Genomic DNA, 16,522 nt, shown 5'->3' on the forward strand with positions numbered 1-16,522 from the left:
GAAAAATACATCAGATGAACGCATTTACTCACGCAACTCCTTTTTCTTTAACCAACTTTTTATCCCCTCTTCTTTCCTCGTCTGTCCCTCACCTTTAGCGGTCCCCACTTAAACTCGGCACCCCGCGTTTGTTCCGCCCCTCATTTTTCGTTCACCTGTGCAAAACATATCAGAATAAGTGTCTAAAATAAATACATTACAAAAATATACAGTTGCAAATACATGGCGCCTGTTAGAAAAATGACATAAATTGGCCGCATCACTGTATAAGCCGCAGGGTTGAAAGTTAGGGAAAAAAGTAGCGGCTTATAGTCCGGAATTTACGGTACTATTGTTGTTATTATCATTGGTGTATTTGGTGGGGAAGATGAAGGGGTAGGGAATATAAGCATCTGCTTTTTACTACCCCTTTTCGAACATATTATGTAACATTATTTTGTTGTTGTTCTGTTTTTATTTTAACGTTCGAATAAAGTTTTCATTCATTCATTCCAATCTGTTTTCGTTGGGTCTTGCCTCAATGTTGTTGTCGTGTCTCATTAGGGAAACTACGGCGGCAAATTTCCAGGATGGAAAGTGCAAATCGACGGATGTCCCGGGGGATGTCGGGGGGTAGTGTTCAATGTAGGGCGTGTGGGCGTGGCTTCGCCAGGCCGGCGTCACCCGTGGTCTCGGGTGATCACACAACTCTGCCCATCTTCTCATCCGGCCGTCACGTCGTCACGGTTTTTCCTTCTTCAGGTAAGCGCTTTGGTTTCTGGTTGTCCTAGCAAAGTTTTCATGGTCGTACTGGCCTTGTTGCCATGGTGACTGCCTCGCAGTCAGGTCTTGTGAAGGGGGTCATCATCTATGGAGGGCACTTGTTTGGTTTTTCCACCTCCTATTCATAACTCTTAAACTTGGCCTGTACCCGATCTCCAGGAACTTTTGTACAATCCGAACGTCGCGTGCCAGTGACCTTCATTCATGCATTTGACCTTCACAGCGCCTGATCAGGCTTTAATGGCTGCTTACCCATTGCCAACGACATCTATTGATTAGCCCCGCCCCCTGCAGTGGGCAAATGAAAGGTCAATCGGGATTCCCTACAGGGATTGAGGACAACAAAAAAAGCCAGTGAAAGAGCTAGCAAAGGAAAAATTAGCGAGAGGATGAGAGTGAGTGAAGAAGAGATAAGAAAACTAAAACGCAGGTGGTCAACCATTGGTGAGTGGGTGCTTTGCTAAAAAGACTCCAAAAGACCACTTGAAAGGACAATGGTGGACAGGGTTGGGTAGGGTTTCTTTAACTGGATTACTTTCAATTACTTTTGGATTACTCTAAATAATGAATAAAATCATGACTCACAACACGTGGTAAGCTTTCTCTCCGTGCTTTGATCTCCGGCAAAACGAACATCAAATGCGACAGAAACAAAATGCAAATCAATCCAAACAGCTTGCCAACATCATTTTTGCTGGTCCATGTATTCGTTACTCCCCAAGCCTGCACAAAATTTACCGTAAATTCCGGACTATAGAGCGCACCTGATTATAAGCCGCACCCACCACATTTTAAGAGGATAACCGCTTTTGTACTTACACAAGCCGCACCTGTATATAAGCCACGTGCGCCCACGTTAAAACAATCACATAATTAACCCAAACCCTACTTTGAGTCCCGCGATTTTAACTCAGCATAAAGCACTTAGTTCAACAACCACAGCCGGCAAAATGAACCGAAAATGATACCGGTAGTTAAGATTTGATGAGACCTGCAGAGTCCAGGTCCTGTTAAAAGTAATCCAAGGAAAAAAAGTGTGTATATATATATATATATATATATATATATATATATATATATATATTTATTTATCCACTTTTGTCTGCCGTGTCCACAAACACTCACCTTTACCGGTTCCCACTTCCCGTCATCCCCCGCGTCTGTTACGCTCCTTCTTTTTAATTGGTCAGTGCAAGACTTATCAGAATAAGTGTCCAAAATAAATACAAATAAATACATTAAAAAAATATATAATTGCAAATACATATTATACATGGTTACACATATTTACAAAGAAAGACGGTATACCGAGAGAGTTTTCAAAACTTATATAAACTCTATGTTGGCAGAATTACTCAAATAAAAATAAGCATTAAGGTAAATACATTTCCCAAGCCACCACCTCGGCAGCACTCCCCGCTCCCGTGTGTCTAGTTAACTTTATTCACACAGGAAACAGAAAAATACACCGAAAATGCGACTTTAAAATAAAAGAGTACAAGGCTGATAAACGTACAAGAGATGCAATTAGACTGATTATTGAAACGTTACTTCATGTGTGTGTGTGTGTGTGTGTGAAAGATTGTTTTTATATTTAGGAATATAAAAACAAGTTATATTCACACAGTGAATTCTGAGAAATGTTACAACCAAAACGACCAACCTATCAGCGGCTGTTAGAAAAATGACAGAAAATGGCCGCATCACTGAATAAGCCGCAGGGTTGAAAGTTTGGGGGAAAAGTAGCGGCTTATAGTCCGGAATTCACGGTAGTCATTTTATTCATATTTAGTTTCTTTTGTGCTTTATTAGCACATTTGGTATTGGAGTCATCCAAAAGTCATTGAAAGTAATCCAGTTAAAGTAACCCTACCCAACCCCGCTGGTGGAAAGGTGGCTCCCGGTCAACAGCCTGATATGTTAACCGCTAATTGCTAACTATCGATATCACAGAGACCTGGTCCAGACCAGATCTCGGTGGGGGTCTGTGGTGTCTCCTACCAGTTCAGCTTCTCCATCTTCTTCTCCAGGATGGATCAGCACGAGTGGAGACGGGGCAGAGAACGAGGTCATCGTCACTATGATGAAGACCAAGAGGAGGAAGGTGAGTGCGCCTAAAGGCTACGACCACAGGGGGGCGATGTTTGTCTCGTCGAAGCTGTTTGAGTGGATGGCTCAGTCCCTACCTGGGTCGTTTGTTGGAATGACGGCAACAATTTAAGAAGACACAAGAGCAGCTGTTTACCTTTTCACAACAACAGATGATTAAGGCCAGCATAATTTGGTAATGAGTGAGTCCTCCTGGACACTAGTTGGCGCTACATGACAAGGTAATCCAAAGAACGACTTGTTTCCCTTTAACCAGGTATAGTCACAGCCAGTATTGGGAGTGTTACTGAACAAAGTACTTGATTACAGGTAATATTGAGAGATTGCAAAGTAACACAAGGACACACTCTATAACCATTTTGTATTTTTGTTTTCAAACCACTCAAATATTTCCTTCTACATTTCTGGGTAATACAAATAAAAGACCAAAATTCAGAAGTCTTTTACCGTAAATTTTGTTGTCATTTTGCCCTGTTGATATCGTTGATCCTGTATAAGCCACGCCCCCGCCTCATGCGCCACCTACCATTGGCTTCTGGTGAGACACAACCAAAGATAAGGATATAAACTGCCCACCTATTTCAGTATTTTATTTATTAGTTGTAAATATTGTGTCAAGGTTGCCATGGCGCCCAATTGGCCCCGCCCGTGTGGCACTGGCTGCGGCTCGTTGACAGATTGGCTTCTCTTCTATTTAAACTGAGTGCTCTCACTCACCCTTTGTCAGTCCGTCAATGAACCTCCGCATCCGCAAGACGTGTGTTTTGACTCGGTATCCTGCTTGTGTATCCAGGCCGGTATCGATCCCGTCTATCTCGGCCTGTTTGATATCTGACTCCAGTCTCCAGTGTTTGGTATCGATCCCGTCCGTCTCATCCTATCTGATACCTTGCTAAGATCTCCAGTGTCGGGTATCGTTCCCGTCTATCTCGTCCTGTTTGATATCCGACTCCAGTCTCCAGTGTCTGGTATCGATCCTTTCTGTCTCGCCCTCTCTGATACCTTGTTACAATCTCCAGTATCGTCCCCGTCTACCCCATCCTTTTTGATATCGAACTTCAGTCTCCAGTGTCTGGTATCGATCCTGTCTGTCTCGCCCTGTCTGATACCCTGCTACAATCTCCAGTATCGTCCCTGTCTACCCCATCCTGTTTGATATCGAACTCCAGTCTCCAGTGTCTGGTATCGATCCTGTCTGTCTCTCGCTGTCTGATATCTTGCTACAATCTCCAGTATCGTCCCCGTCTACCCCACCCTGTTTGATATCGAACTCCAGTATCCTGTGTCTGGTATCGATCCCCTCTGTCTCGCCGTGTCTGATACCTTGCCACAATCTCCAGTATCGTCCCCGTCTACCCTATCCTGTTTGATATCGAACTCCAGTCTCCAATGTCTGGTATCGATCCCCTCTGTCTCGCCCTGTTTGATACCCTGCTACAATCTCCAGTATCGTCCCCGTCTACCCTATCCTGTTTGATATCGAACTCCAGTATCCAGTGTCTGGTATCTATCCCTTCTGTCTCACCCTGTCTGATACCGTGCTACAATCTCCAGTATCTTCCCTGTGTACCCCATCCTGTTTGATATTGAACTCCAGTCTCCAGTGTCTTGTATCGATTCCGTCTGTCTCGCCCTGTCTGATACCTTGCTACAATCTCCAGTATTGTCCCCGTCTACCCCATCCTGTTTGATATCAGACTCCAGTCTCCAGTGTCTGGTATCAATCTTGTCTGTCTCGTCCTGTCTGATATCTGTCTCCAGTCTCCTGTATCTGACATCAATCCTGTCTGTCACGTCCTATCCGGTATCGACCCAGCTGTCCGATATCTGCTTGTGCAACTGGTATCGATCTCCTCGGCCTAACACTAAATACCTGTTCGACACTGTAGAAGCTCTCACGAGGCAACAGATTATTTCTAGTGATGGCAAAATGAAGCCCCATAAAGCAGTGAAGCCCCATAAAGCAGTGAAGCCCTGCAGGGAAATGCTCGACACACACGTGGGGGCTCCAAGCTGATTCATTTTCACGATTACGCCATTATGTGGATGGATGGATAATGTATGGCCCGCAGGCCAGATCAGGTCCGCTAAGGGATTGAATGCGGCCCGCGAGACAACACTCAAAGAAGCGCAAGAGAAAAACAAGCCGCTGGTTGAAATATGTCACCTTGATGTTGACAAAGCCAGGTGCCTCGAACAAAGACACTGTACTTGTATTTATTTCTCTCTCTCTCTCTCTTTTTTTTCTTTCTTTCTTTCTTTTCCACCCCTTTTCTCCCACTCTGTCTCTTTCACTGTCTTTCACTCTCTGTGTCTCCTTTTCTCTTCCTTTGTTGCTCTTTGTCTCTTTCTCTCTGTGTGTCTTTTGAACTTCTTTTGCTCTAACTTCCTTTTTTCCTTTTTCTCTCTTTTCTCTTTCTCTCTTCCTACCCTTCACGCTTTCTTTTCTCTCCTTCTGTCTTTCTATTTCTTTTGGATTTCTTTCTTCCTCTCCCTTTCTTTTCCCCCTCTCTTACGACTTTTTATCTCTTTTGTTTCTCACGCTCCCTCCCTCTCTCTCTTTCTTTGTCCTGCCCTCTCTCCTTTTCCCTCCCTCTTTCTCATATTTCTTTATCTCTCTTTTTTTTTTCTCTTTAATTTACTATTCCGGCCCCCGACAGTTTGTTTGTTCCATCGTCTGGCCCCCGAGTCAAAATGAGTTTGACACCCCTAGCGTAATGTATGCTCTGAAAACAAAAAAATATTACTATAATATTACTTTGTGCTTATGCAACACATTAAAAGTGAAATAAGGAGGTAAAGTAAATGTCAAGAACCGGAACAGGAGGAGAACCCAAATGCGTGACGTTTCTCACACAAGCTTTTATTTTACGGTCCCTTCTCGTGGTTTCCTTATTTTCATCGTGCTGAGGTTTTTGAGTTTTCCCTTGCTCTCATGTGGGTCCTAGATCAGGGGATGGTGGTCTGTGAATCTCTTTGAGACTTTTTGTGAATCAGTGCAATCCCAATTCATCCCTAACCTCTGGTTTCCTGTGTGTGGCGCAGACGCCAGAGCGCTCTTCTTCGGCGCTCCCGCGTCCCACCGACGGAAACGTCGGCGCCGTCGTTCGTCCGAGCGGCAGCAGGAAAGCGAGCGGAACGCACGCCGCTACCACGCCAACCGGGAACAGCGCCCGGATTTTTACCGGGACAGCGACGAGTCAGAACAGGAAAACGATGACGATCCGGTCGACCCCTCGGGTGAGTTCCTCTTTGTCTCTTTGGTTTCGGAACCCTGGGGACTATTGTTTGTCACAGGGAGTGGATATTTACTCCGGTAGGGATAATAAACAAGTGACACCATCCCCATTTCCCTATTTTTCATTCTCCTTTTTCCTTTCTCACCTTTCCCCTTTCACTTCATTTCCCCTTTACTTATTCCTTCCATTCCTTTACCCTTCTTCCTTTTCTCTTTGCCTTTTCATCCTCTCTTTCCTGTTGTCCTTTTTATTTTTCCAATTTCCCTTTCCCTTCATTTCCCCCTTTCTTTCCATCCCTTTCTCCACTCCCTGTTCCTTTTCTCTCCCCCTTATTCTTTCCACATGCACTTTTCTTTTGTTTTCCCTATGCCCTTCTCCCCTTTCTGATTTCCTTCCTCTACACTTTCCACCTTTCCCTTTCTATTTTCTCTTCTCTTTACTTTTGCCTTTCCATCTTTTTAATTTCCCTTTCAACTTTCTCTTTCCTCTCCCCACTTTTCCTTTTTCCAATATCCCGTTCCCTGTTTCTTTCCTCTTTCCATTTTCCTTTCTCTATGCCCTTTCCTCCCTTTTGGTTTCCTTCTATTGTCTTCCCCCTCTCTTTTCCCTTTCTCTTTTTCTTTCCTCTTCCATTTTTCTTTTGTTTTCCCCTTCCCCTTATTTTCTCCTAGGCAATTTCCTTTTTTGCTATCCTTCAATTTATCCTTCCCCATTCCCTTTCTCTTTTCTCTTTTGGGCTTTCCCCCCTTTCCAATTCCAACTTCCCTTTTTTCTTACCACTTCCCCTTTTCCCTTTCCCTTTCTCTTACCCCTTCCACCCTGTCATTTTCCCTTTCACCCATTTCCCCTTTCTGCTTTCATTGCACTCCCTTTTCCGGACACGCTTTTCCTTTCCCATTTTCGTTTTTCTCTTCCTTGCATTCTCTTCGACTTTTCTTTTATTTTCCCTTCCCCTTATTTTCTCTGAAGCAATTTGCTTTTTTTTCTTTCCTTCAATTTATCTGTCCCCATTCCCCTTCTCTTTTGGTCTTTTCCCCTTTCCAATTCCACCTTCCCTTTTTTTCTTACCACTTCCCCTTTTCCCTTTCTCTTTCCCCTTCCTCCCTGTTCTTTTCCCTTTCACCTATTTCCCCTTTCTGCTTTCATTGCATTTCCATCTCTCTTTTCCCTACATGCTTTTCCTTCCCCGTTCTCTTTCCTTTTTTCTTTCCTATTGCCCTATCTTTTTTCCCCTTTTCGTTTTTCTCTTCCTTCCATTCTCTTTCACCTTTTCTCTTTCTCTCTCCCCTTCCACTTTCCCTTGCACTTCCTGACGATGATTTGAGAGGCGGCAAATGTGACCAGGACAATTGCCAAAGAAAGGAAAGTTCACAAGATTCACATGCTAGCTAACGCTAAAAAAGTCAGCAGGTGTTGTTGTGGTTTTTCCAAGCTGACGGTTGAACTTTTTGGGGACAAAGTCATGTCCAAGCGACTCTGGCTGACCACGTTTTGCCCTCCCAACTCGAAAAGCTCAGCTCTAAGCTGATTACAGTAGCAAATATGTGGATGCCTTAGTTCTGTGTGAGTCTCGAGAGTGTGAGAGTGAAGGAAAATAGTTCTCCTGAGAGCTTTGGTGCGTGTCGGCCACTTAAGTAAAAGTTAGGGTTTTCGGCGGGAGACCGGGACAAGATGGCGAATCGTAGGTCCGGTTAGCAGTTTAGCATTGCCGACGAGACGTCTGAGGCTGCCGACTCCGGACGGGCACCACGGATTTCGAATCCCTTCGGGCACCATGGCTTCTTTCAGCCAGACACTATCCGACTTTCAATCAGGTAAAGCTAACCGAGCGAGACCAACGGGGACTTTGCAACTCCGAGTTTATTTGAATGGATTTTCTCTCGTTTTCACGATGAATATGTTCCAGTCGGTGTTCCCTCTAAGCTGCTCGCACGTTCTCAGCGCACAAGAAAATCTAGCCAGCGCACAAAAATCAGGGCTCAAAATTACTAATTAAGAAGCGACTTAAGTCAAAGTTACAGTGCATGAAGGTCAAAATACACGGGTTCCCCTGAAGTTGTGTCCTAAATGCGGTATTTTGAAGCCGAGTCGAAGTTGAGTAAAGTTAGTAGAGTTTGTCGGGGAACCGGCTTCTTCGGCTCGGCTCACTAAAAGGAACCGGCTCTTTCGGGTCCTAAACGGCTCTTCCGGTTGTTTTTGCTTCTTTCATCCCAACATGACCAAATATTATGTCAAATGATGCACAAAATGACTTAAAGGAAGGGGGGAATAGAACAAAAAAGAAAGAAATACCAAAATGAAAAAGTAGTGAAAAGCTGAGAAAAAAAGAAACAAAAGGAAGAGAAAAAAAGAAGGAAAAATTTAGAAAAAAGCCAGAAAAAAAGAAAAGAAAGAAATGTAGGAAAAAAGTAAATAGAGAACAAAAAGAAAAAAGTAACAGCTCGGAAAAAATAAAGACAATGAGATTTTTTTTTTTAAAGGAATTAAAAAAAAAAAAGTTAAAAAAAAAACACCGAAAAGAGAACAAACAGTTTGTGTTGCATTCAAATAATTTCCAATGACATCAAGTGAATCTTGTTGCCAACATTGTACTTTCACTAAAAAATATGATTAAGTACAGTTGTGTATCGTGCAACCGACTCAATAAGCCCCCAAAAATGTTAATATTATGCGACAAAATATATTGGGAAATAAAAAGAAATGGATATCTTGTGAAAGAATTGTAAGGAACAAACGACGTTTGTAGGCAATTGTACATGAGTCAATTCAGTCAAAAGAGAAAAATAATTTTGCATTGCCGGAAACTCCGCAAAATGTCAAGTTTTGCACATGTTTGATCATTAATTATCTTGCCACACTTGGGATTATGGTTGCTCACTGTTGTTTCAAGCATTGCTCACCGACTTTGTGTGCACGCTCAGACCCCTGGAAAATTACAGGGAACATTGGTTCCAGTTGACCCTCATGCCAAAATCCAACCACAAGGACAACGATTGGTTCCACTCAGCCATTTTTGTTGTTTAGGTCGGCTCACAGGAAGCTAGCGGTCCGATCGGAAATCTGCGCAAGCCGCATGTTAGCCGTTAGCGTTGACCTCAATGATCGGTTTTAATATCATTGACGTGTCGTCAGGGAGGGGACGTGCCGATTGCCCCGAGGCCGGACGATCGATGAGAAAGAACGCACAGGGACTAATTAGAGCCGCTCGTTAATGTAGCGCTTTTTCAGAGGCCTAACTGCGAGAAGAGAGTTCTACTGTTGGAAAGAAGATTCACACTTCCAGCAGTATCCTTTTGTTGTTTATTAAGAGATTAACAGGATGGCCTCGGGGTGCTGTGTTGTAGTTTAGCAACAGCGGAGTGGATGACGTCACACGCTAGTCCAAAAGTTTGACGTCCCTGCAGCAGATGCAAATCTTTGTGCCCAGGGTTACACCGCCTCGTGTTCACGTAGATAGCGAGTCCGCCTCCTCTCCGCTTCCCGCAGGCTTTTGTGTCTCACATTTAGCATGAGTACCGACGGTACCAAGACTTATAACGCTGTTAGCCGCTTAGCCTTTGCCTTGGCTCTGCATCCACGATAGGGCCCCCTCATCACGCCGGCAGGAGAATTCTTCAGGGCAAGGAGTTGATTCCTCGAATAAACGCATTTTTGTGCGTTAAAACCCATGACGATAGGATAGAAAGTCATCCAAAGTGTAGTTGTCAAGCGGGACGAAAAACACCAAAGACAATTAAAGCAATAAATCACAAAAAGAGCGAAATAATACGGAGCTCTAGAAAGGCTGCGGCTATGATGTTATGGTTAAAATAAGACCATCGCTTCAGGCAGTCTTTGCCTACCAATGTTTTATTGTCGATTTTCAACAGAGGAGCAAATTTTTTCGTTTTGTGGAGGCGGACCTAGGTACTGACATAAGGGCTTAGTGACAAGAGTTTATTGAGAGGAAAGGGTGATTAACAAAAGGCCTCTGCACACAAAAGTAGGGGAAAAACAAAAACACAGTCCAGAAAACTCTCAGCTTTCAAAATTCAGGATGAAGGTACGAACCGACAGCCTCGGATGTCAGCACAGTCCTCAAACACCCTTTTCCTGATCGGTGTCTGTGCGGGGTGCCTGCTAGTCCCCTCTGGTGGACGGTGGTGCGCTGGATCCTAAAAGGTTTATGGATCCCGGAAAGTGCGGTCTTCATTTTGTGCCCCTTTTCCGCAGTGTCACCGGCAGCGGAACGTCTACGACACATCCTGGGGGAAGACGATGGCGGCGGGCCTACACCCACCATCTTCACCGAGATGGACACCCTGCAGCAGGAGGGTGGAGAACTGGAGTGGAAGGAGTCCGCCAGGTGAGATCCAGAGCTAGGAGAAGCTAGGAACGGGTATTGACGTTGAAACATCTGCAGATGGGTGAAGTTCGAGGAGAAGGTGGAGGAAGGCGGCGAGCGCTGGAGCAAACCTCACGTGTCCACGCTAACTCTGCATAGTCTGTTCGAGCTTCGGACTTGCTTGCAGACCGGCAGCATCCTTCTGGACTTGGAGGCCTTCTCGCTCACTCATATTGTCGGTGAGACCAAATTGCTTTCTTCAATGGTGGAGGGAATTTTGGACATCCATGCCCAAATCTGATGAGGTATTGATACTGAAACCACAAAGGTGCAGGTGAGGCAGTGCTTCTCCTGTCATTGTGGAAATTCAAAATATATCACTGCATACCTGTCAACCTACAGTGTTCATTTGAGCTGTGAAAAGTGATGGGTCCCAGGGACTCGCCTGCTCAAAAATCTATGGGTCCTAACCAATGTTCCCTCTTAGCTGCGCGCACAAGAAAATCTAGCACAAAAATGAGGGCTCAAAATTACTAATTAAGAAGCGACTCAAGTCAAAGTTACAGTGTATGAAGAGAAAAATACATGGGTTCCCCTGACGTTGTGTCCTAAATGCGGTATTTTGAAGTCGAGTCGAAGGAGAACGAAGTTGAGTAAAGTTAGTCGAGTTTGTCGGGGAACCGGCTTCTTCAGCTCGGCTCACTAAAAGGAACCGGCTCTTTCGGGTCCTAAACGGCTCTTCGGGTTGTTTTTGCTTCTTTCATCCCTACACGACCAAATATTATGTAAAATTGTGCACAACATGACTTGAACGAAGGGGGGAAATAGAACAAAAAAGAAAAAAATACCAAAATGAAAAGGTAGTGAATATTATTATATACTGGACTGTCTCAGAAAATTAGAATATTGTGATAAAGTTCTTTATTTTCTGTAATGCAATTAAAAAAACAAAAATACATACATTCTGGATTCATTACACATCAACTGAACTATTTCAAGCCTTTTATTATTTGAATATTACTGAATTTGGCTTACAGCTTAAGAAAACTCAAAAATCCTATCTCAAAATATTAGAATATCATGAAAAAGTATACAAGTAGGCTATTCAACTAATCACCTGAATCATCTAATTAACTCGAAACACCTTGCGAGGGTTTCCTGAGCCTTAAAAACACTCAGCTTGGTTCAGTAAACTAAATCACAAGTATGGGGAAGACTGCTGTCCAGAGGACCATCATTGATACCCTCCATCAGGAGGGTAAGACACAAAAGGAAAATTCTCAAAGAGCAGGCTGTTCACAGAGTGCAGTTTCAAAGCATATCCGCAAAAAGTCTGTTGGAAGGGAAAAATGTGGCCGGAAACGCTGCACAACCAAGAGAGATTACCGCAGCCTTAACAAAATTGTGACGAAGAGCCGCTTCCAGAATTTGGGGGAGCTTCAAAGACAGTGGGCTGAAGCTGGAGTCCAGGTATCAAAAGCCACAGTTCACAGACGTGTCCGGGAAATGGGCTACAATAGCCGTATTCCCATGGTCAAGCCACTTCTGAACTCAAGACAACGGAAGAAGCGTCTGACTTGGGCTATGGAGAAGAAGCACTGGACAGTTGCAGAGTGGTCCAAAGTCCTCTTTTCAGACGAAAGCAAGTTTTGAATTTCATTTGGGAGTCAAGGCGCCAGAGTCTGGAGAAAGGCTGGAGAGGAGCAAAATCCAAGTTGCTTGAAATCCAGTGTGAAGTTCCCACAGTCAGCAATGGTTTGGGGAGCCATGTCAGCTGCTGGTGTTGGTCCACTGTGTTTCATCAAGTCCAGAGTAAATGCAACTGTGTACCAAGAGATTTTAGAGCACTCCATGCTTCCATCTGCTGAAAAGCTCTATGGAGATGAGTATTTCATTTTCCAGCATGATCTGGCACCTGCCCACAGTGCCAAAACCACCAGTAACTGGTGCACTGACCATGGCATCACTGTCCTTGATTGGCCTGCTAATTCCCCTGACCTGAACCCCATCGAGAATTTGTGGGGTATAGTTAAGAAGAAGATGAAAGACACCAGACCTACAAATGCAAATGAGCTGAAGGCCGCTATCGAAGCATCCTGGGCATCAATAACACCTCAGCAATGCCACAGGCTGATTGGCTCCATGCCACGCCGGATTGATGCAGTAATCCGTGCAAAAGGATTCCCAACCAAGTACTGAGTGCATCAATGGACATTTTCAAATGTTTGATTTAGTTTTGCTGCTATAAAATTATTTTTTTACTTCGTCTGAGGAAGTATTCTAATATTTTGAGATAGGATTTTTGAGTTTTTTTCAGCTGTAAGCCAAAATCAGCAATATTAAAATAATAAAAGGCTTGAAATAGTTCAGTTGATGTGTAATGAATCCAGAATGTATGACATTTTTGTTTTTTTAATTGCATTACAGAAAATAAAGAACTTTATCACAATATTCTAATTTTCTGAGACAGTCCAGTATATGTATACCGCAGCCATATCCCCCTAGTGGGAGGTGGCTAGAGTCATTTCTGGCTCTTTTTGGGAGATTGATACAGAGGAGGGGATTCCCAGCCCCCTCGCTCAACCCAACTGAGGTGTTGGGAGCCATTAGGTGAGCAAACCCCCCAATTCCAACCCCTAATGCTGAACGCCAAGCAGGGAGGCAACGGGTACCAATGTTTAAGTCTTAGGTATGACTCGGCCGAGCCTTGAACCACAACCTCCCAGTCTCGGGGCGGGCGCCATACCCCCAAGGCCACCGAGCTGTGTAGTGAAAAGCTGAGAAAAAAAAGGAGCAAAAGAAAGGGAAAATTCAGAAAAAAAGAAAAGAAAGAAACAAAGGAAAAAAAGTAAATCGATAACAAAAAGAAAAAGTAACAGCTCGGAAAAAATAAACACAATGAGATTTTTTTAAGGAATAAAAAAAAAAGAAGAAAAAAAATAGGGATAAGAAGAAAAAGTTTGTGTTGCCTTCAAATAATTTCCAATGATACCAAGTCAATCTTGTTGCCAACATTGTACTTCCACTAAAAATGTGATTAAATACAGTTCTGTATCGTGCAACCAACAAAATAAGCCACCAAAAATGTTAATATTATGCGACAAAATATATCAGGAAATAAAAAGAAATGGATATCTTGTGAAAGAATTGTAAGAAGAAACGACGTTTGTAGGCCCTGCAACCTTTGCAATCGTACATGAGTCAATTCATTCAAAACAGAAAAATCATTTTGCATTGCCGGAAACTCAGCAAAATGTAACGTGATGTCAAGTTTTGGACATGTTTGATAATGACTTAGTTGCCACACTTGGGATTATGGTTGCTCACTGTTGTTTCAAGCGCTGCTCACCGACTTTGTGTGAACGCTCAGACTCGTAAGGAAAATTACAGGGAACATTGGTCCAACAAAGATCTATGGGTCCCCAAAATGTAGTGTGCTCCATGCCCGTCGTATTTTCCCTTACAAAATACAAAAACTTTTATTTTTTTTCAAACATGTTTATTTATGTAGTTTAACATGTTATATTGTACTTGTGTTTTGTTATAACATATATATTGTTAATGAACATTTTGTTGTGAGACACTGAGTTGCTCAACATGAATGAGGTTTATTTTAAAAAAAAGTTCAAAAATGAAGTCGCTTGGACGTTCACTGTAGAAGGAAAAAATACATGCAAATAGAATGAAGTAGAATAATGCATTTTCTTATTCAAATTATTAATTTATTTTCTGCATTAAATTACGCACTTTGATCCGTCCCCAGAAAAAATAATGCGTCTAGGACGCAGGGACGCGGGCAAACTAGAACACTGACCTCTACGTTTTTGCCGTACAAAGTACGTATATGATGCATTTTAAGACGTGTACGACGTACAAGAAAATCTGTATGGAAAAACGCAATTTTGTCAATGATGGGTACCATCCGGTATACACCAACTATCGTGAAAGGGCAAATCAATCAAGTCAAACGAGTTGGCCGCAGTAGCCTCTATCTCGGTATCATTTTTTTATGTTGCAAACGAAGCCAGCTGTTTGATGCTATTGTGCGCATTCGTCTGCCGCCTCGGATTTCATGTGGTAGTTATGTAGTGAAAGGAAGTCCGTCTCTGTTCAGAGAACCAGCTTTTTCGGCTCAACTCATTCAATAGAGCCGGCTCTCAAACGGCTCACTTGCTTTGATGCAATATATTACGATTCATTATTGTTGTATAAAGATGTTCAGGGAAAAAAATGGTGGTTATCCCTTTGATCAACAATAATTGAATGCAGAAAATGAATTCATAATTTGAATAAGAAAATGTATATTATTCTACTTAATTCTATTTGCATGTATTTTTTCCTTCTACAGTGAACGGCCAAGCGACTTCATTTTTGAACTTTTTTTTATAATAAACCTCATTCATGTTGAGCAACTCAGTATCTAACAAAATGTTTTTTTTAATTAATGATATAACGAAACACATGCACAATATAACAAGTCAAACTACATAAATAAACACGTTTGAAAAAAAAAAATTGTATTTTGTAAGGGAAAATTATAAAACATTTTTTTTCCATGCAACGGTTCAGATATAGCTTTCTTGCACCGCTAATCAAGTGACGAATGAGATTTCTGTTATCTAGTCTGCTCTACTAGTGATCCCAAGAGCCAAGAAGAAATCCGGAGGTTCTAAAGTGTTCTCCATTCGGGCCCCGGTGCTGTGTTTGCTCTTCCCCCTGAGGATCTGTAACCTCAGTGGAACTGTTTAAATCTAAGCTTAAAACACACTTCTATTCTATAGCATATGAATAACCTATATTTGATGTTAACAATATCTATGTATTATTTGCCCTCATGTAGGTTTTAGATCAGGGGATGGTGTCATAATAGTCTATAGTTTGCAATAGTCTGTGGTTTTGTGCAGCCCTTTGAGACTCTTTGTGATTAAGGGCCAAACAAATAAACAGGACTTGACTTATCTATAAATCTGGGTGTGCCTCACCATACACAAACCTCCCCACACCCTACTATAAACCACATACCCTAAAGATCTAAATTTCTGGTCTGTTTCTGTGCAGATGAGATGGTAGACCGCCAGATCGCAGACGGTTTGATATCCGAGGACGTGAGGGAGCAGATCGTCTTCGTTTTGCTGCGTAAACATCGACACCAGACCAAGAAGCCCATCCATCGCTCGCTGGCTGATATCGGAAAATCGTCGTCTTCCTCTGCTGCTAGTGAGCTAGCGCCCGCCTAGCGCTGCCTAGCACCGCCTAGCTAGTGCCCATCAAGCACCACCTAGCCCCCGCCCAATGACTGCTTAGCACCCGCCTGGTGCCCATCTCATGCCTGCCTACCACCACCTAGTACCCGCCGAGCGCCAACCTTGTGCCCTTGTAGCGCTCGTCTTGCACCCACCTAGCCCCGACCTGGCACCGCCTAGCACCCACAAAGCCACCATTTAGGTCATTTCTAACACGACTGTTCCCATTTTCAGACCGCAGTCCTCAGGGCGTTCCCAGTGGTAGAAGCGTCTCGGCCGTCCGTCGCTCCGCCGAAGACCTGCAGACGCGACGTGCAGGCAGCCTGGGACGCCTGCGTGAGTACCCTGTAACACCCTCCTGTTGCTCTTCTTAGCTTTAGCATCCAGTGCTAACTCAACATTTGCAAAAACCTTTGATTTCCTGGCTTTGTGACTGAATGCAGCTCAGACTCAAGCTTCTTTCAGGAAAGGAAACACAGGCACTTTTGGTGGAATTCTTTTTACAAGTGGTAATTCAAAGTGCTCAAATTGCTGCATAGCGGAGGATAGAAATCCATGCTAATTTGCTATTGTTTTTCGAACCCCCAGTACCTGACACAAAAATACTTAAATAATAAAATACTACTAAGTAATTACTATCTATCTATCTACCATGGTCACATCCCTCAAGAGGATTGACCGACAGCAAGACAAACACATACAATAACTAAGAAAATAAAAAAGGGAACAAATAGCAAAAAACACACACAAACATTTTTGGACCATGGCCAACCCAAACACCCAAACAAGTTAGGCACCTCGGCACCCAAGTCGGTCATGCTTTCGTCCTTCCAGATAAAACGGGA

The 16,522-nt window shown here is 43.2% G+C and overlaps 1 protein-coding gene across 9 annotated transcripts in view; it reads left to right on the top strand.

Moving 5' to 3' along the window:
• Window positions 1–604: 604 nt before the first annotated feature.
• Window positions 605–16,522, top strand: part of slc4a5b (solute carrier family 4 member 5b) — a 29,477-nt gene continuing 13,559 nt past the window's right edge. For 8 of the 9 annotated variants that reach the window (XM_088355427.1, XM_088355428.1, XM_088355431.1 and 5 more), the window contains exons 1-7: window positions 605–741; window positions 2,793–2,866; window positions 5,917–6,111; window positions 10,323–10,455; window positions 10,513–10,673; window positions 15,493–15,651; window positions 15,912–16,013. In XM_088355427.1, coding sequence (XP_088211553.1) covers window positions 2,794–2,866; window positions 5,917–6,111; window positions 10,323–10,455; window positions 10,513–10,673; window positions 15,493–15,651; window positions 15,912–16,013 — 823 coding nt within the window. In that variant the 5' untranslated portion in view covers window positions 605–741; window position 2,793. Of the gene's footprint in view, window positions 742–2,792; window positions 2,867–5,916; window positions 6,112–7,675; window positions 7,925–10,322; window positions 10,456–10,512; window positions 10,674–15,492; window positions 15,652–15,911; window positions 16,014–16,522 lie in introns of those variants that run through there. The other variant, XM_088355435.1, reaches the window with a different exon arrangement.

Source organism: Urocampus carinirostris, chromosome 16 (genome assembly GCF_059441175.1).
Source record: "Urocampus carinirostris isolate Australia breed hairy pipefish chromosome 16, RoL_Ucar_1.0, whole genome shotgun sequence".
NCBI lineage: Eukaryota > Metazoa > Chordata > Actinopteri > Syngnathiformes > Syngnathidae > Urocampus > Urocampus carinirostris.